This window comes from Saccopteryx bilineata, chromosome 3 (genome assembly GCF_036850765.1).
Source record: "Saccopteryx bilineata isolate mSacBil1 chromosome 3, mSacBil1_pri_phased_curated, whole genome shotgun sequence".
Lineage (NCBI taxonomy): Eukaryota > Metazoa > Chordata > Mammalia > Chiroptera > Emballonuridae > Saccopteryx > Saccopteryx bilineata.
In genome coordinates this window covers 103,491,766-103,512,635 of record NC_089492.1, presented here as the reverse complement: position 1 = coordinate 103,512,635, position 20,870 = coordinate 103,491,766, and the positions used below count along the sequence as shown (strand labels likewise).

At 39.7% G+C, this 20,870-nt stretch overlaps 1 protein-coding gene across 1 annotated transcript in view; it reads left to right on the top strand.

Annotated features, from left to right (window-relative positions):
* STPG4 (sperm-tail PG-rich repeat containing 4) overlaps positions 1-20,870 on the top strand; it is a 41,605-nt gene that overhangs the window by 7,788 nt on the left and 12,947 nt on the right. The window contains exons 4-5 of the mRNA XM_066267075.1: positions 7,256-7,320; positions 7,900-7,954. Coding sequence (XP_066123172.1) covers positions 7,256-7,320; positions 7,900-7,954 — 120 coding nt within the window. The remainder of the gene's footprint in view (positions 1-7,255; positions 7,321-7,899; positions 7,955-20,870) is intronic.

Below are 20,870 nucleotides of genomic sequence, written 5' to 3'. Positions count from 1 at the left end.
TCATGAGAGAAGAGGACAGTTGGCCACTCATCACGGGTCCAATGACGATGCTCATCAGCCCACCTTCTATGGGTTCTACAGTGTTCAGCAGATAACAGAATGCATACCATTGGTCACCAGGCATGCAGTCCAGCATGATGGAGCTGATTTCATATGGTCTGGGTGCATATCCCTCGTCTAATGGCAGCAAGAAACTGTCCCTGCAACTCTGTTGCATTGCTGTACCTGTTCCTTCTTGCCAATAAGGTCAAGTAGCCGTCATCTCTTGCTGTTGTGGCAGATGGGCGACCCTGCCCTTGTCTTCTTCATACTGTGTCAAGTGTCTTGAAAGCAATTCCACAGTCTGCTAATCATGCTTTGGGATGTTCCAGTGCTGTTGCCACTGTCATCTGTGTTTGACCAACTTCAAGACGTCCTATGGCTCTCAGGCTTCGCATCTGGGGAAATCGTGCTGCAGGGGCATTGCAAGTGCTGGGAAATTGCAGGATGTGCACTATCAAGATCAGGGAACATGCAGATACTCCAGTACTTTTAGCCTTTTGTATAGTTCATTTTCACCAATGAAATAAAAGTTGGTTTTGCATCTCATTTGCATAATTGAACAACTTTCTTTGACTTGCCATTTGCTTTTCTGATGTTCTTGTTTAATAAAAAAAATCAAATACTTTTTTTATCGTTTCATATTCATTTTGAAATATCCCCTAATTTTTGTGAGCAGTATATATGGTGATAGAAAATGATTTGACTTTGGGTGTTGGATGCATAATGCAATATACATATCATGTATCATAGAAATATACACTTGAAATCTATATGGTCTGGCCTGACCAGGTGGTGGCGCAGTAGATAGAGCGTCGGACTGGGATGTGGAGGACCCAGGTTTGAGACCCCGAGGTCACCAGCCTGAGCACGGGCTCATCTGGTTTGAGCAAAAGCTCACCAGCTTGAACCCAAGGTCGCTGGCTTGAGCAAGGAGTTACTCAGTCTGCTGAAGGCCCGTGGTCAAGGCACATATGAGAAAGCAATCAATGAACAACTAAGGTGTCACAATGAAAAACTGATGATTGATGCTTCTCATCTCTCTTTGTTCCTGTCTGTCCCTGTCTGTCCTTCTCTCTGACTCTCTCTCTGTCTCTGTGGAAAGAAAAAAAAAAAAAGAAATCTATATGGTCTGTTTAACCAATGTCACCACAATAATTTTAATTAAACAAAAGAGTGTTTGAGATGGCCCTACAATTTTTTTTACAGTAATTTCTTTCTTATCAGAGAAATGATACATTTTTATTTAAAATATATGTATTGTATAAAAGTGGGAGCATCTTTCTCCATACCTATAGCTTTGTGACCTGCTTTTCCCCAATATTGCAGTCATCCACTCACCCAGGGTTACTCCCCCTTGTTTCTAATAATTTTAACCCCCTTTGCTCCCTGTCACTCCACTACTCCTGTTATAATTTCAGTACACATGGAGATGATCTTCCAACAATCTTGTTTCTCAGTTTCATAAATTCTCCTCTTCCTAAGCCACTCTCTCCTTAGATTTTTTAAAGACCCATCTTTTTTTTTTCTAAGATTTTATTTATTCATTTTAAAGAGGGGGGAGAGTGGGACAGAAGGCGGGGTAAGGAGGAAGAGGAAGCATCAACTCCCATATGTGCCTTGACCAGGCAAGTTCAGGGTTTCAAACTGGCAACCTCAGTGTTCCAGGTCGACGCTTTATCCACTGCGCCACCACAAGAAAGACCCATCATTTCAACCCTGCATAATCTCAACTACATACACCCCACTCTGATCACTCCTAATGTTCAGCCTCACTCACTCTAGGATCCCAGTCCCCCCAATTTTTGTGTTCCCCCCAATCTATACTCCAGTGATTCTACTATCCTTTTACTGCTTATCAACTTTCTGATGTTTTTCTTTCTTACAAAGCTTAAATCCCATAGTCATCAGAGTTACTCCCTGCATATGCCCTCAATTCTTCTGCCCCTGATGGCACATCTTACTTGTTTAGCAAAGTCACAAAACTGGTTAAAGTTAACTCTGGGAACTTTGTACCTGCATCCATGTAGCTGAATGAGTGGCCTCATTTTATAGTCTTCACCTCACATGGGCACTGAATGGACTTTCCTATTCTGTTTACTCTCCCCCTCTCCTGGGTGGCTTTATCTCACACCTGTCCTCTTTCCAAATCTTTGATACCTCCTCCTCAATCCTCATTCTTATTTTTTCTTCTCAGCCTTTTTGCTGGTTCAATCCCTTCTTCCTGGCCTCTTCTGGGAGTGCCCCAGATCTAGGTCTCCAGATATCTTCTCCATCTACACCCACTCCCTTGGGGATCTCATTCAGTCTCAGCTTTGAACACCATCTTTTTGTGATTTCCAAATTATATCTCCTGCCCAGACTTCTCTTTTGAATTCATACTTGTATATCCAACTGCTTTTATTACTCCTCCACTTATATATCTAATTCAGAGTTTCTCAAACTTGGCACTATAGACATTTGGACCAGATAAATCTTTGTTGTAGGGGACTGTTCCATGCTTTGTAGTATGTTTAGCAGCATTCCTGGATAATTAGATGCCATTAGCAATCCTCCTCTCTCAGTTTTAACAACCAAAATTGTCTCCGGACATTGCCAAATCTCAATCAGAAGGGGCAACCTCCCTCCTGATTGAGAACCACTGGGTTTAAATTTTGGCAATAATGGGTGTGATCTCTGAGTGGTTATTCTCAGGGTCAACAGTTCTATTGCAAACTGGCTTCATTCCAGACCTCATCTTTTACTATTCTTTCTTACTTACTCTCTCTTCCTGCCCCACTAGACTCCTGGAAGCTTCCTGAATTTGCTGCTCCCATTCCCATTTCAGGGTCTTTGCATTGAATCTTGCCAGTTCATTGATCTCTGTTAGCTGTGTTTATAGCTGTGATGATGATATCTCTGCAGACATTTTAACTTGAAAGTCCTCCATGGTAAATAAAAACTGAAGAGATTTTCAACAGGATGGTTTTTCATTGAGCAAGGTATCAACAAAGAGACCTAGTGCCGAAGACCGGACTGGCAGCTAACTCTGTAGGGAACTCAATGTTGGGATAATGAAGAGCAAAACATAGATAAGATAGAGCGATTCATTGTACCAGCACCAAAAGCATTTAAATAAAAAAAAAAAAAGTGGCCCTAGAATTTGGCTCATTTAATAGATATTCTTGAAGCGGAATTCTCAAAGAGCTAGTGCAAGGCAAAGCACTAATTGTCACGTGCAAATATGTCAAGAGAGTGGCAAATGAAAATGGAGTTTGAATGATGGATACAGAGAACTTATCTCAAGGACTGGGACCCACTTATAATTCTTAGTTTATCTGGAGCTGGTGAAAATAAGGTACTGATAAAATTAAGAACATTATAATTGGTATCATTAGGCTTAGGCAAGCTTATTTTTAAGAGTGCTTTGTTTTCTATTTCTTATTCCATAAAGAAGTCTGAGCAGTGAGTCTGTGATACTTCCATATGACATAAAGGACTTTACTTTCCAGAGAGAAAGATACATTTGAAATTTGTACCAATAGTACCTAAAAATATGGTACTTGCCAGCCCTTTGGCTGCATTCACCTTATGATCAAGCTGACAGGGCTTGTATCCCCAGAACTTTTTATCTTTTTTTGTTTGTTTGTTTTTGTTTTTTTGTATTTTTATGAAGCTGGAAACGGGGAGAGACAGTCAGACAGACTCCCGCATGCGCCGACCGGGATCCACCCTGCACGCCCACCAGGGGCTACGCTCTGCCCACCAGGAGGCGATGCTCGGCCCCTCCGGGGCGTCGCTCTGCCACGACCAGAGCCACTCTAGTGCCTGGGGCAGAGGCCAAGGAGCCATCCCCAGCGCCCGGGCCATCTTTGCTCCAATGGAGCCTTGGCTGCGGGAGGGGAAGAGAGAGACAGAGAGGAAGGAGGGGGTGGGGGTGGAGAAGCAAATGGGCGCTTCTCCTATGTGCCCTGGCCAGGAATCGAACCCGGGTCCCCCGCACGCCAGGCCGACGCTCTACCGCTGAGCCAACCCAGCCAGGGTGAACTTTTCATCTTATAATTGAAATTTTGTACCCTTTGACCAACCGCTTTTCTCACCTCTGCCCCTGGCAACCACCATTCTACTCTGTTTCACATGTACAAGCTTTCTAGATATTTTTCTAGATTCACATAAGTGATACAAAACAATATTTATCGCCCTGGCTGGTTGGCTCAGCGGTAGAGCGTCGGCCTGGTGTGCAGGAGTCCCAGGTTCGATTTCCGGCCAGGGCACATAGGAGAGGCGCCCATTTGCTTCTCCACCCCTCCCCCTCTCCTTCCTCTCTGTCTCTCTCTTCCCCTCCCGCAGTGAGGCTCCATTGGAGCAAAGATGGCCCGGGCGCTGGAAATGGCTCTGTGGCCTCTGCCTCAGGCGCTAGAATGGCTCTGGATGCAACAGAGCGACGCCCAGATGGGCAGAGCATCGCCCCCTGGTGGGCATGCCGGGTGGATCCCGGGCAGGCGCATGCGGGAATCTGTCTGACTGCTTCCCTGTTTCCAGCTTCAGAAAAATGAAAAAAAAATAAAATAAATAAAAAGGAAAAACAATATTTATCTTTCTCTTATCTGGCTTATTTTGCTTAGCATCATGCCTTCCAGGTTCATCCATGTTGTTGCAAAAGGCAGGCAGGATTTTCTTCTATTTTTATGGCTGAATTATCAAATAGATATATTTCAGTTATTTTTATATTACATTTTCATTATCCATTCATCCATCAATTGACACTTTAGTTGTTTCCATAGTTGGCTATTGTGAATAATGCCGCAATGAACATGGGAGTGCAGATCTATCTTCCAGATACTGATTTTGTTTCCTTTGGATGGTATACCCAGAAGTGGAATTGCTAGATCATATGGTAGTTCTATTTTTAATATTTTGAGGAACCTGTTTTTCATAATGGCTGTACCATTTTACATTTCCACTAACAGGGCACAAGGGTTCCCTTTTCTCCATATCTTCACCAATACTTGTTATCTCTTGTCTTTTTGATAATAGTCATCCTAACAGTTGTGAGGTGACATCACATTGTGGTTTGGATTTGCATTTTCTTGATGATTAGTGGTGTTCAGCACATTTTCATGTACTTGTTGACCACTTGTATGTCTTCTCTGAAAGAATGTTCAAGTCTTTTGCCCAATTTAATCAGATTACTTTTTGGCTATTGAGTTGAATGCATTATATAAATATATAACTATATCAGATAATATGGTTTGTAAATACTTTCTCCCATTCCTTAGGTTAGGTTGCCATTTCATCTTGTTTATTGTTTCCTTGGCTATGCAGAAGCTTTTTGGTTTGATGTGTTCCCACTTGTTTATTTTTGCTTTTGTTGCCTTATTTGACTTTTCTTTTTTTTTTTTTTTTTTTGATATCATATCAAAACAAATTATTGCTAAGACAAATTATTGCTATTTTCTTTTAGGAGGTTTTTTTTTTTATTTTGAAGGGTTTTATTAAAAGGAGGAGACTTATTAATATGCCAGCCGCATATGACTAACACAGGGCATTACAGACCTGAATCGTGCAGTCTCTTTTAGGAGTTTTATGGTTTCAAGTCTTATATTTAATTATTCAGTTCATTTTGAGTTGATTTTTATGAGTGATATAAAATAGGGGTCTAGTTTTATTCTTTTGCATATGGAATCCTATTTTCCCACTACCATTTATTGAAGAGACTATCCTTTCTCCATTGTATTATATATTATTGGTGCCCTAGTGGAAATAAGTTGATCACATATGCATGGGTTTATTTTTGGGCTCTCCATTGGTCTATGTGCCTGTTTTTATGCTATACCATGCTGTTTTTATGACTATAGTTTTATAATATAATTTGAAACCAGAAAGTGTGATACCTTCAGCTTTGTTGTTCTTTCTCAAGATTGCTTTGATTTTAGGGTCTTTTGTGGATCCATATACATTTTATGATTGTTTTTCTGAACCTGCAAAACAAGCCACTGGAATTTTTATGGGGATTTTATTGAATTTATGGATTGCTTTTGGTAGTATGGATATTTTAACAATATTAATTATTTTAATCTGTGAACATGGAATAGCTTTCAATTTATTTGTATCTTAAATTTCTTTCATACAGTTTTCAGTGTACAGATTTTTCACTGCCTTAATTAAATTTATTCCTAAGTATTTTATTGTGCTTGATTCTATTGCAAATAAGGTTGTTTTCTTAATTTCTTAGATATTTCATTGTTAATGTATAGAAACTTAACTGATTTTTGTATGCTGTTTTGTATCCTGCATCTTTACTGAATTTATTGATTAGTTCTAACAGTTTTTTTGGTGGAGTGTTTAGGGTTTTTTTTTTTTTATATTTAAGATCATGTCATCTGCAAACAGGGACTTCTTCCTTGCCAGTGTGCATGGATTTTATTTTGTTTTTTTGCCTAATTACTCTGGCTAGGACTACGACTACTATGCTAAACAGAAATGGAGAGAGTGGGCACTCTTCTTCTGTTCCTGATCTTGGAGAAAAAGCTTTTAGCTTTTCAGTATTTGTTAATAAATCACCCAGTTAGATTTAAACTCTAACTACCTCCTAAATCTTCATTCTGTCTTTTAACATTGGTTATATTGTTTTATATTAGCATCGCTGCTGTATGTTCCTTCTCACTCCCACTGGTCAGGGACCATCTCTCTCTTATTATTGTATGCCCCACCACATATATTGGAGTTCTTTACCCACAGAGCAGGCTCACTAAAGAATGGTCAAATTTATTTGTTGAATCTAGTACATTTAAAAAAATTTTTTTTAATTCATTTTAGAGAGGAGAGGGAGAGGCAGAGAGAGAGAGAGAGGAGAGAGAGAGAGAGAGAGAGAAGGGGGGAGGAGCTGGAAGCATCAACTCCCATATGTGCCTTGACCAGGCAAGCCCAGGGTTTCGAATTGGCGACCTCAGCATTTCCAGGAATCTAGTACATTTAAAATATGACCAATTATACATATTTTTCAACATATCATCTCAGGTATATAGTCATAAAATTCACTATGAAATGTGAATATCTATGGAATGTTTTAAAGTTCTACCTTTGAAAATGTGCTGTTCCCACTATTAAAATAGAGAATAAATTACATAACATTGTATGGTCATGAAATAAAAGATTATGAATGACAGATAATAAGATAAAGTGAGTTTAAGACCTGTATTAATCTATTATTGGTGTCCTTGTCCATTCTGTATAGTCAGTTAAGCTTTCACCAGGACAATATGATCTACTTCCTGCACCAATTCCCAAGTACGCTGCCAGGTAAATATATACGTAAGTTGCTTTTAATAATTTCACTCATGCCCACATACTTAACAATCAATACAAATGACTTTTAAACCTCATTTATGCCTATTATATCCAGATTAGTACTTTAAAATGTTTAATGAGAGATAGGGAATAAATTAACAACGATCCTCACATTAAAACATAAATTTAGAGCCTGACCAGATGGTGGCGCAGTGGATAGAGCGTTGGATTGGGATGCGGAGGACCCAGGTTCGAGACCCCGAGGTCGCCAGCTTGAGCGCGGGTTCATCTGGTTTGAGCAAAAAGCTCACCAGCTTGGACCCAAGGTCACTGGCTCCAGCAAGGGGTTACTCGCTCTGCTAAAGGCCCACGGTCAAGGCACATATGAGAAAGCAATCAATGAACAACTAAGCTGTGGCAAAACGCAACGAAAAACTGATGATTGATGCTTCTCATCTCTCTCCGTTCCTATCTGTCCCTATCTATCCCTCTCTCTGACTCTCTCTCTGTCCCTATAAAAAAACAAAAACAAAAACAAAAAAACATAAATTTAGAAAATAATATATGATATTTTTCTTTTTTTTAATGTAGGAGCTTCGTGTTTCGTTCTACAGTTCAAAGATTTCCAACAACCTACTTCATTCCTGTAAGTACATTGTAGACACTTAAATCATGGTAAATTTGATGTTTAAAATAAGCAGTGATTCCTTTTGTTATATCAAGATTAACATTTTTCTCATTGGAGTAGATAAGCAATGAATGATTATGTAATTGACTTAAAATATATTTAGAGTATATCTGAAGCTATAATAGGGATTTCAATGTAAGTTAACCATTGTGTCAGTTTACCCAAGAAAAGTAAAAGTTTCTTTACTTTTTTAGGTCTTGACTCATATCACCTCAGTGAGGTCATCCCTAGTCACCTGTTCAGAATTTCCTGTCCCCTACTTTCTTTATTCATTTTTCCCATCAACTCATCACTGTCTGATACACTCACTACATTAAAATTTTACCTATCCTGTTTCTATCTGTCTCTCCTACTAGAATATGTATCATGAAGGTTGTTGAATTAACTAATTAATAAAATCATCAGAGATAGTCATTGTATTAACAACAAAAAAAGAAAAATATAACTAGATTCTTTTCTTTCAAAATGTGAAAATGCTTTTCTGTTTCTTAAATTTCCCAAATACATGTATATGTATTATGATGAGAAATGAACTCTTTTAGATAAGTGACCAGTAGAATGCCAAAAAATAAATAATTATATAAACATTTAGAAAGAATGAGAAACTATGAAATTATTTTGAAATGGTTTGGTGAACGATGGTTGTTTATTTGTAACTAGAAACTCAGGAGCAGGGGGAAAAGATACACAGCAAACATGTGAAAGAGGAATTAAGATACTGAACTGAGCTCAGCAACAGACACTAGAATACATCAGATTGATGGAGTTGAGTAAGATGATATGACAAACCCATAGGGAAAGGGAGAGACATTTTGTGTTAGGTAATTGTTAAAAAAAACTTGGGAAATTAAGTTAGATTCTTTTTCTTTTTTTAAAGATTTTATTTATTCATTTTAGAGGGGGAAGAGAGAGAGACATTGAGGGAGAGAGAGAGAAAGAGAAAGAGGGAGAGAGAGGAAGGAAGAAGCAGGAAGCATCAACTCCCATATGTTCCTTGACCAGGCAAGCCCAGGGTTTTGAACTTGCAACCTTAGCATTCTAGGTCGACATTTTATCCACTGCACCACCACAGGCCAGGCAAGTTAGATTTTTTATAGCAGTGTTTTTCTACTGCTGATCTGCCAGAAATTTTGTGCCAGTTGGCGAAAGAGTTACCACTGCCCAAAATTTGTGCTGGTCCTATAACTTTCACATAACATCAGGTGGTTAACTCTTTCACGGAGCAGCACAGAACTTCTGACAGACTGGCATCAGTCCGTGGACCAATTTTGAAAAACACTGCTTTATATCACATATAAAATAAACCCCATATTGGTTAAAGAATTAAATACTTTTGAAACCATAAAACCAGGAGAAAATATATTAGCATATATTTAATTTTAGGATAAGGCAGATTTTCTGACATACTAGCAAAGGAAGTATTAGAATTGTATGTAATGTTTAAAACACACTGTAAACAAGCTAATAGGCAAATGCAAATTAGGAGAAGCATTTTCAACATACATGGCAGATAAAGGGTTAATGGACTTATCAAAAATTCTCTTAATCTATATGAAAAACATCAGTAAAAAGTAAAACAGATAAAGGGCATGAATGGATAATTCATTAAAAAATTCTGATATCCAACAAAGGTGAAAAAGTTTTGATGTCACTAACACTTAAGTGTGAGAAACTAAAAGGCTGATTGAAAACTTTCTGTATGTGGGTGATATGGTAGGCTAATAATGGCTCCCAAAGATGTCCATGTCTGAATCCCCAGAGTCTGTGACTATTACCTTATATGGCAGATACTTTGCAGATGTGATTATGTTAAGGATCTTGAGATGGAGAAATTATACTGGATTATCTGGTAGCCCTAAATGCAATCACAAGTGTCCTTTAACAAGCTAGGCAGAGGGAGATTTGAGAAAGGAGGAGCAAGCAGCGTAACCACGGAGGCAGAGCCAGGAGTATTGTGACCACAAGCCAAGGAAGGCAGCCCCACCAGAAGCTGGAAAACGCAGGGAATGGATTCTCCCCTGAGCTCTCCAGACAGAGCATGGCTCTGCCAACGCCTCGATCTTAGCCCAGTGAACCTGATTTGGACTTCTGGCCTCCAGAAGTTTGAAAGAATAAAATTCTGTTGTTTTAAGCCACCAAATATATGGTAATTTGTTATAGCGGCCACAGGAAACTAATAAGGTGGGGATTATTTTAGGTGAATTTCACAGTAATAAAGTGGATGGGATGAAGACAAGGACCTGGCTTTTTCTTTTGGTAAACCATAAGTGCTTATAGCTGTAGGCCTTCTCTCTTGGACCCATCAGTTACTTCAAAATGACTCCTGCCTGACCAGGTGGTGGCGCAGACATTTGACCCAGGTTCAAAACCCTGAGGTCACCAGCTTGAGTGCAGGCTCATCTGGCTTGAGCATGGGCTTAACCATCTTGAGCCCAGGGTTACTGGCTTGAGCATGGGATTATAGACATGACCCCATGGTCGCTGGCTTGAAGCCCAAGGTCACTGGCTTGAGCCCAAGGTCACTGACTTGAGCAAGGGGTCACTCGATCTGCTGGAGCCCCCCCACTAAGGCACATATGAGAAAGCAATCAATGAACAACTAGGGAGCTGCCATGAAGAATTGATGCTTCTCATCTCTCTCCCTCCCTGTCTGTCTCTGTCTGTCCCTCTCTCTGACTTTCTCTCTGTCAAAAGAAAAAGGACTCCTTAGCTTAATGCCAGGGTTCTGGGAACTGAATTGGGGAGGGAGCTGGCAGTCTCACTATTTGTAGGGTAGAAATTCACTTAGTTCCTGTCTTCAGTAAAGCCCCCTGTCCTCACAGTGCCTGGGGCACCTGAGTCCAGATCTCGGGTGCAGTCTCTCCGGAAACAAAACTCTGTTTCCTACAGAGATGCGGGATGGGTAGCTACCTGAGCTCTGGGGGTGAGCTGAGTCAGGACTTAGGGAGAAGCCATTCACCGAATCCTCCAGCTTTCAGTTCCACCCTCACCTTCACTTCACAGGTGGTGATGCCTAAAATGCCTGAGCTTTTTTTGGGTTCTGGGGAGCAAATGAGCCTTGGCAGGCCCTGTCTGGGCACTTAGCCTTCAGCTTTCTCCACCCTGCCACATCAGGTTTCATTCCTCCGAACTGCTTCACATCTTCCAAAAACATGTTATCTCTGTTGGCCATTGTCTCTCTTGGCTCTGTGTGTGTTCGTGTATATGTGTACAGGTGTGTGTGTGTGGGGGGGGTAGGGGTGGAGGAGATAGTTGTAAATGCATTTTATGGTTGGCTTTGGCAGCAAGCAGTCAAAATATCAGTTTTTTTCCTTGCTGGGTGATATTGTATTGCCTTTGAAATACATACTTTAAATGAATGTCATGAGTTAATGATGCTTTGTTTACTCTTAGTCAAGAGATTCAATTAAAAATTATTTATTATTAGTTCAGGCTTCCTACAAGATAAGCACCCTGGTATGGAAATAGTACAAGGTAGTTGATCTGACAAAGTTTACCTTTGTTCTCATTGCTTTTATGGAGGAGAAGATTTTTGGAGATCTTTATTCTGCCATTTTTATTGGTGTCACTTCATCCATTTCATTTTATAAATAAAAGTGATTCACTGATTTGGAACATCCTGTCTTTCAACAAAGTGAAAAGAATACTAAAATGTTCCAAGACAAAGAAATAGCACAGGGCTGTGATTCATGTCTGCCCTAAACATGCATTTCCAGAGCAGACTTATGGGTTTGGTTTAGATCCACAAATTTGTAAACTGCAGAGAGCAAACTCCTTTGATCCCAGCAGAAGAAGATGGTGGTGTGCAAGTGTGCATATGGTAAGGAAATGATGCTTGCTAGAACATTATCTCAAACATTGAGATAAATATACTAATCCATATAAACCTTTATCTGAAAAACTCATTTAATTGATTTTATCATTCAGTTTAATGCTTCTAAAAATTAAAATGGTACTCACAGAACTGTTAAGGACTCTTAGAACTGGAAGATACTTTATAAATTTACTACTATTAGGTTCAGCTTTAATGATAATGCATTGAGTGTTTTCTGGTGCCAGGCACAGTGCTCGATGACAGACATACCCTGTTTCATTTAATCCTCACTGCAACTTGATGGAGTTGTATTTATTGTCTCTATTTAATAGGTTGGAAAATGTAAGTTAATTATCTGAGGTCATGCAGTTATTAAGAGGTATAGCTAGGCCTGACCAGTTATGGCACAGTGGATTGAGCACTGGGATGCTGAGGGCCCCAGTTCAAGACCCCGAGGTGTCTGGCTAGAGTGTGGGTTCATTAGCTAGAGTAGTGTGTGAGCTTACCAGCTTGAGCACGCGGTTGCCAACTTGAGTGCATAATCATCAACATGCTCTGAAGGTCACTGGTTTGAGCCCAAGGTTGGTTGCTGGCTTGAAGCCCAAGGTTGCTGGCTTGAGCAAGGTGTCACTGGCTCAGTTTGAGCAACCCCATCAAGGCACATATGAGAAGTAATCAATAAACAGCTAAAGTGAATGCAGCTACAAGTTGATGTTTTTCATCTCTCTCCTCCCCTTCTCTCTTCTTTCTTTTTAAGAGAGAGATGAGAGAGAGAGAGAGAGAGAGAGAGAGAGAGAGAAAGGTATAGCCAGGACTTCGACCCAGTCTATGGTGACCTCAAAACCTGGGCTCTAAGCTCTTCTCCTTAGTTAGCAAGAATAATCAAGTGACTAACTTAATGTCTTTGGATGTTTAGAGCTGATCTGGGATCAAATCCATGTGGCAGACGTTGTGTTGTCTCTTAGTCTACAACTCCCTGCTGATGATTGAGGCTTGTTCGTGGATCCAGACTGGCTTGCTTGAACCTCACTGCAGTAGGATGAGTTCATATGCAAGAGGCTTCTTTCTCCTGGAAGGTCCATCTGTCAGTCTGCCTGTTGGGCCCTGATCATCAAATATCTTTACAATGGATGGATGGATGTAGCTTAGGCTCCTTCTGAGAACATAATACACTGTTTTTTTGTGTTTGTTTATTTTTTAACTGGCCATATTTTCCCCCTGGGATATCCTTAGGATGTTAAAACTTCCAGTCTTTTCTCAGCAGAGTCTTTTTGTAAAAAGCTGGAGTCAGATGTCTTCTAGCTGACTTCAATAGTTCTTTCATCTCTTCTATGAATCTTTTTTTTTTTTTTTTTTTACAGAGACAGAACAAGAGTCAGAGAGAGGGATAGACAGACAGGAACGCAGAGAGATGAGAAACATCAATCATCAGTTTTTTGTTGTGGCACTTGAGTTGTTCATTGATTGCTTTCTCATATGTGCCTTGACCATGGGGCTACAGCAGATCAGTAACCCCTTCTCAAGCCAGAGATCTTGGGTCCAAGCTGGTGAGCTTTGCTCAAACCAGACGAGCCCACGCTCAAGCTGGTGACCTCGGAGTCTTGAACCTGGGTCCTCCGCATCCCAGTCCGAGCTCTATCCACTGCGTCACCACCCAGTCAGGCTCTAGCGAATCTTTTTTGATGGCTATGTGTGTAACATTCACAAGTAGCATTGTTAAACATTCAAAGGCAAATGAGACATTTTATCAGTGCTCTCTCTGCCTTTCTGAGGACAGGGACACTCCTCTAAAGTCAATAACTCAACCAACCAGTACACATTCCAGCACACACAAACTTACACATACTAAACAATAATCTATGACTCACAATGAATGTCTGACTGGTATGGGACCAAATGGCTTAGCATGCATAACTTGAAGCAAGGCACCCAATAGTAGACACTGATGACTCCAGTTTCATATTATCTGTTGAGAGAAGCACATGTACCTTCTTCCTCCCAACAGCCACCTCCTAAACTTTCTGACACATTCACTTGTAATCCGCCCAAGTGACGCTGGGTAGAGGAAGGAGATAAGAACAGGAGTGGATAAAAAGCTTGGGTGAGGAAAGGGACACCTATATCTGTCCCTTCAGAGCCCATATCCCAAACAAAAGTCAGAGAAACCAAAGTGCCAACTGTCCGTTTTTGGATCCAAGGGCTTTTTCACAAGGTATTTGAGGGGCCCAGAGGGAAATTTGCATTTCTGTCTCCCACTCACTGCAGCAATGCCTCAGAGTCCACAGTAGGGATTTTTTATTTTTTTATTTTATTTTATTTTTTTTGTATTTTTCTGAAGCTGGAAACGGGGAGAGACAGTCAGACAGACTCCCGCATGCGCCCGACCGGGATCCACCCGGCACGCCTACCAGGGGCGACGCTCTGCCCACCAGGGGGCGATGCTCTGCCCCTCCGGGGCATCGCTCTGCCGTGACCAGAGCCACTCCAGCGCCTGGGGCAGAGGCCAAGGAGCCATCCCCAGCGCTCAGGCCTGCGGGAGGGGAAGAGAGATACAGAGAGGAAGGGGGGGTGTGGAGAAGCAAATGGGCGCTTCTCCTATGTGCCGAGAATCGAACCCAGGTCCCCCGCACGCCAGGCCGACGCTCTACCGCTGAGCCAACCGGCCAGGGCCCACAGTAGGGATTTTGATGTGTGTGCCTAAGACCTGAGACAGGAGACATGTGTTACTCTTGATTTAATTGGAAAATCTTTGCGGGGGACCTCTCCTTTTCACATGTCCTCTTTTAAATGCAAAAGCCCCTAGAAGGAGAGCTATATTGATTCTATTAGTGACTTATTAGATTCTAGAGCCTGACATGTGGTGGTGCAGTGGATAAAGTGTCAAACTGGAAGTCGTCGGTTCGAATACCTGGGCTTGCCTGGTTAAGGCGCATACAGGAAGCAACTACTACAAGTAGATGCTTCCTGCTTCTCCCCTCTCTTTCTCCCCTCTCTTTCTCTTTCTTTCTCTCTTCCCCTTTTCCAAAAATCAATAAATAAAATCTAAAAAAAATGATTCTCTTTTCTCCTCCTTCACACCTCCAGGAATATAGATGAGACAATAGAATTAGGATACCCGGCCCTGACCTGTGGTGGCACGGTGGATAGAGTGTTGACCTGGAACGCTGAGGTTGCCGGTTCAGAACCCCTGACCTGCCTGGGCAAGGCACATATGGGAGTTGATTCTCCCTGTTCCTCTCCCCTTCTCTCTCTCCCTCTCTCTTCCCCCTTGCTAAAATGAATAAATAAAAATAATAAAAGTAAATAAAAAAGAATTAGGATACCTGGGATAAAGAAAAAGATCTGAAAAGGAGAAATGTTAGAAGGGCTCCCAATTTTTGGACAATTATATCATTATTAATTATTCATTCTGTGCACAAAACATGTATAGTATACTTTTGGACATCAGCCTTAAGAAAATTTCATAAAAGCATCTACAAAATAAGGAAAAATAAAATTTACAAAGATGTGTTATGTTGGACCCTTTCACAGACTTTTTTTTTTTTTAATTTGAGAGAGAGACAGACAAAAACATTGCTCTGCTGTAGCCTCCCCCACCACCGTAAAGGCACATATGAGAAAGCTATCAATGACCAACTAAGGAGCCACAGCAAAGAATTGATGCTTCTCATCTCTCTACCTTCTTGTCTGTCTGTCCCTATCTGTCCCTCTCTGTCACTGTCACAAAAAAACAACGTATTGCATTAGTTTACATTACCCGCAATCAAAACAGTATCCATTTTATGAAATCTCTACAAATCTTGTTTATTGTTATTTAAAAATATATTTGCTTATTTGATAATAAAGAATGATATCTTAATATTTTAATTTAACCTAGGTTCTGAGAGTACTCATGCTAATTGTTAACCAGTTATTTATGGTCCTTCCTGCATACATTCTGGTCATTTTTTTTTACCCAGGTATCTATGGAGTTTTAACATTCTTTTTTGTTGATTTGTGTAAACTCTATAGTAAAGAAATATTAACACTTACATTTGCTGAAGTTTTTCAGGGGATTTTGCTTTTTACTTTTTGTGTTTTATATATATATATATATATATATATATATGTAAGTTTAAAATGTTTCTGTCATCAAATTATAGAGTTTGTCATCACTTTCTGGGGTGTAAGTTTCATGAAAAAAGGCACTGTCTTATTCATCAATGCCCAGCACCTAGTACAGTGCTAAAAGTGTGTTGAATGAAATTTATGTATTCTTTTATTTTTTATTTCTCCCACCACTTAAAAAATCATCTCCAGAGAGATGATGTTCACTTTAATTTTTTTCACATCAATTTGGGATTTTGATTTAAAAAAAACTTGTAACCATTTAATTCTTCTGAGATGTGTTTTGTGTATAGTTGCATGGTAAGGTCATGGTGTCATTTGAGCTCTATTGACTTAGGACAGGTTGTCTCATTGTTGGTACACATGAAACCTACAATCACCAGAAATCTGACCTGTAGATCTGGTGCAACATAGTACACCTAGAGAAATACACCGAGTTACTTTAAACCCTTTTCAGAACAGGCAGGTTATAAAAGATAGATAATACAGGTGCATATCTCTTCCTCCTTTCTTTCCATCATCAGTGAAAACTAGCTCGTTGAAATTTGTTCATCATTTATGCATAAAATCTCCAGAAGCATCCTATGTAGAAAGGAGTAGATGACCATGTGAAGGCTTAGCAGATTACTACATGATTCTTTAGTTGGAAAAAGTAGGCTAACTTTGCATTTGAAAATGCTCTAAGATCTTAGGTGACACTCAGGAGCCATTTTCACTTGTTAAAAAATGCCGCCTTCTTTCTGGTGTCAAGGATTCAGTTGGTGAATTACATTTTTTCCCCAAAGAGTAGGTGGCTTTCAGCAGAAGCCATTGGTGAGGGATTTGGCTGGAAAATGGTTTTTAATCTTCAAATTACCAATGTAAGGTTGTATACTTATTGGCTACTTCAGTTATTGTTGAAATCATAATGATTGATTATGGATCAGCATAATTGTTTTGCCCATAAAGAAGACTGTGCGGCAGAGAGTAAGTATTTATGTGAGTATTTGGGGATAGATGACAGAAGACATGTTCTACCCTAAGTAAATAGGACTTTTTGTACCTACACATAAAAATTAAAAATTAAAAAAAATTTTTTTTTCTTTACCCTAACCCTAACCCTAACCCTAACCCCTAACCCTAACCCTAACCCTAACCCCTAACCCCTAACCCTAACCCTAACCCCTAACCCCTAACCCTAACCCCTAACCCCTAACCCCTAACCCTAACCCTAACCCTAACCCTACAGATAAAAATTTTATTGGCAGCTTCTACCAGCCACCATTCCCTTTTAGCACGTTGATAATGATCAAGCCCCACAAACCCAAAGACCCTAAGTTCTGGTGCCCTCATAGCAGGATTTCTTTTTTAAGAGGAGAAAGCAAACAAATTCTAGTCATTCTTATCCAAGCAAGTTGAATAAAAATAAAACTTGTCATTTGAGGTTTTTTCTTCTCACACTTTTCTTTAATTGATTTAACTGCTTTTGTAAAATGACCCAAATAAATCTCCTGATCTACCAACAAATTGCATAAATTTTGTTTCTTCCTGAATATTTTTCAAAATGCATGTATGAAGGATATCAAATATTCTGCACAACTTATTTGAATATATCGGGGCCATTGGTTATGTTATTTAGTACTCCTATTAAGGTAAAGAAGAGTGAGGAAGATTTTATTTTTCTAAATTTTTCCCCTCCCACTATCCAGATGGACTATAGAGACTAAATGCTTTTCTTATCTAATTGCTGGTGGCAATATACACTAATATCACCCTTTGTGAAGCAGTTTGGCAGTATGTATTGAGCTATAAAAACTGCTTATATCTTTTAGCCCACTAACTCCATTGGGAGAAAATCCTCCTAAAGTAATAATATTATATGCAGAAATACTCATCTATACAAAGATATCATAAAGGGATTACTTATAACAGCAAGATAGCAACAGCCACAATTTAACATCCAACCAAAGGGAAATAATCAAAGAATATTGCACACCCACTCAAAGGAGTATTTTACAGCCATTAGAACAATTGTTAAAATTGTAAAATAGCAACAAAAATGTTTGTGATCTAAAATTTAGTGAAAAAATGCAGGCTACAGATAGGTATGTATATTATGATTAAAATAAGAAAAAATTATGAGTGTAGAAAACAGGAAATGGACCAAAATGCCTTTAGTGGCTATACCAGGGGGCAGTGATGGAAGATACCTGTGGTTGGTTACTTTGTTTACTCTTTTCCATTTTAAAAATAATTTTTCAAAATATTATTTTTAAAAGTCAGAAAGTTCATAATATTTGAGGGGAGGAGCCATCAAAATGGTAAACATAAAAATATTTTGTTACTTAACTAAAAATAGTGCCACTTACTCCTACTACTTAGTGGGATTCAGTCAGTCACATGACTTGGGACTTCCAGTGATTTGCTGAGCAGATTCTTTAGTCATTATTTCCCACAGTTGTCTATAAAGTGAAAAACAAGACATGCACATCTTTCCTGATGGTAGCAATAAAATCTTACAATGTCAAACAAAAGTGGATTTCTTTTTTTTTTTTTTTTTTTTTTTTTGTATTTTTCCGAAGTTGGAAATGGGGAGGCAGTCAGACAGACTCCCGCATGCGCCCGACCAGGATCCAGCCGGCATGCCTACCAGGGGGCGATGCTCTGCCCCTCTGGGGCGTCGCTGTGCCACAATCAGAGCCATTCTAGTGCCTGAGGCAGAGGCCACAGAGCCATCCTCAGCGCCCAGGCCAACTTTGCTCCAATGGAGCCTTGGCTGCGGGAGGGGAAGAGAGAGACAGAGAGGAAGGAGAGGGGGAGGGGTGGAGAAGCAGATGGGCACTTCTTCTGTGTGCCCTGGCCGGGAATCGAACCTGGGACTCCTGCACACCAGGCCGACGCTATACCACTGAGCCAACCAGCCAGGGCCAAAAGTGGATTTCTTTTATTTGATGTCAAAAATATTTCAAGATGTTTCTATATTTCTTAAAACCTAACAAACCTATAAAGAATAAGGAGGGGATTAGATAAACAGGAAAGAGTCTGTACAGACACAAATGAGCATTATATGATTTGTCTCTTGTAGTCATATTTAATAGTAGAAGTTTGAAAAGCAGTATCACATTCATGGCATACTCTCTGCATTAAAAGTAGTATTATGAAAGAATGCTGAATCACTCCAGCTGTTTTTGCATTTAAGGATTAGTTTAAGCCCTGACTTGGTAGCTCCATTGTTTAGAGTATCATCTTGATATGCCAAGGTTGTGGGTTTGATCCCCAATCAGGGCACATACAAGAATCAACCAATGAATGCATAAATAAGTAGAACAATAAATTGATGTTTTTCTCTCTCTCTCCTCTTTGTCTCCTTTCCCTCTCTAAAATCAATAAATACAAGTGACCTTATGAAAAGATACTCAGCATCACTAATCATCAGGGAAATGCAAATCAAAACTACAGTGAGATACCACCTCACACCAGCCAGAATGGCTTTTATCAAGAAGTCAACAAATAATGTGTTGGCAAGGATATGGAGAAAAGAGAATCCTTGTGCATTGTTGGTGGGTCGACAAATTGACAGAGCCACTATGGAAAACAGTAGGGAGATTCCTCAAAAAAACTAAAAATAGATCTAACATATGACGCAGCAATCCTGCTTGTGGGTATTTATCTGAAGAAAACAAAAACACTAATTCTAAAAAAGATATGCACCCCTATGTTCATTGCAGCATTATTTACAATAGTCAAGATACAGAATCAACATAAGTGTCCATCCATAGATGAATGGATAAGGAAGATTTAGTATATACATACAATGGATTATTTTGTAGCAATTTAAAAAAAGGAATAAAATCTTGTCACTTGTTGACAACATGAACAGACCTAGAAGGTGTTATGCTAAATGAAATAAGTCAGATGGAGAAAGACAAATTTTGAATGGTTTCACTTATATGTGAATCTAAACAAACAAACAAACAAACAAAATAAACAAACAAGACAAAATAAAAACAGACTCATAAACAGAGATCAAAAGAATAGTTGCCAGAGGGATGGGGGTGGATGTTTGGTTCACTTATACGTGGAATTTAAAAATGCAAACAAGCAAATGAACAAATGAGACAAAACAAAAAGATTCATAAACAGAGATCAAAGGGATGGTTGCTAGAGGGGATGGGGTAGAGGATGCATGAGAAAAGTGAAGGGGAGCCTGACCTGTGGTGGCGCAGTAGATAGGGTGTCAACCTGGAATGCTGAGGTCACTGGTTCAAAACCCCTGCTTGCCTTGTCAAGGCACATATGAGTAGCAACTGTTATGAGTTGATACTTCTTCCTGCTCTTCCCTCCTTCTCTCTATTTCCTCTCTCTAACAAAATCAATAAATAAATTTTTTAAAAAAGAGAAAAAAGCCTGATCAGGCGGTGGCGCAGTAGATAGAGCATCGGACTGGGATGTGGAAGGCCCAGGTTCGAGACCCCGAGGTCGCTAGTTTGAGCGCGGGCTCATCTGGTTTGAGCAAAAGCTCACCAGCTTGGACCCAAGGTCACTGGCTCGAGCAAGGGATTACTCGGTCTGCTGTAGCCCCACAGTCAAGGCACATATGAGAAAGCAATCAATGAACAACTAAGGTGTTGCAACGAAAAACTAATGATTGATGCTTCTCATCTCTTTCCGTTCCTGTCTGTCTGTTTCTATCTATCCCTCTCTCTGACTCTCTCTCTGTCTCTGTAATAAATAAATAAATAAATAGAAAAAGGTGAAGGGGAATATAGTCAATAATATTGTGTTAAGTTTGCACAGTGTCAGATGATTACTAGAATTAGTGGGATGACCACATTGTAAGGTATAAAAATGTCAAGTCACTATATTATATACCTCAAACTAATAGAACTAATCTAATATTGTTTACTAACTATACTTTTAAAATGAACTACAAAAAGAAACTAAGCTGGTTGTTTAAAATTTTATGAGGAGCAG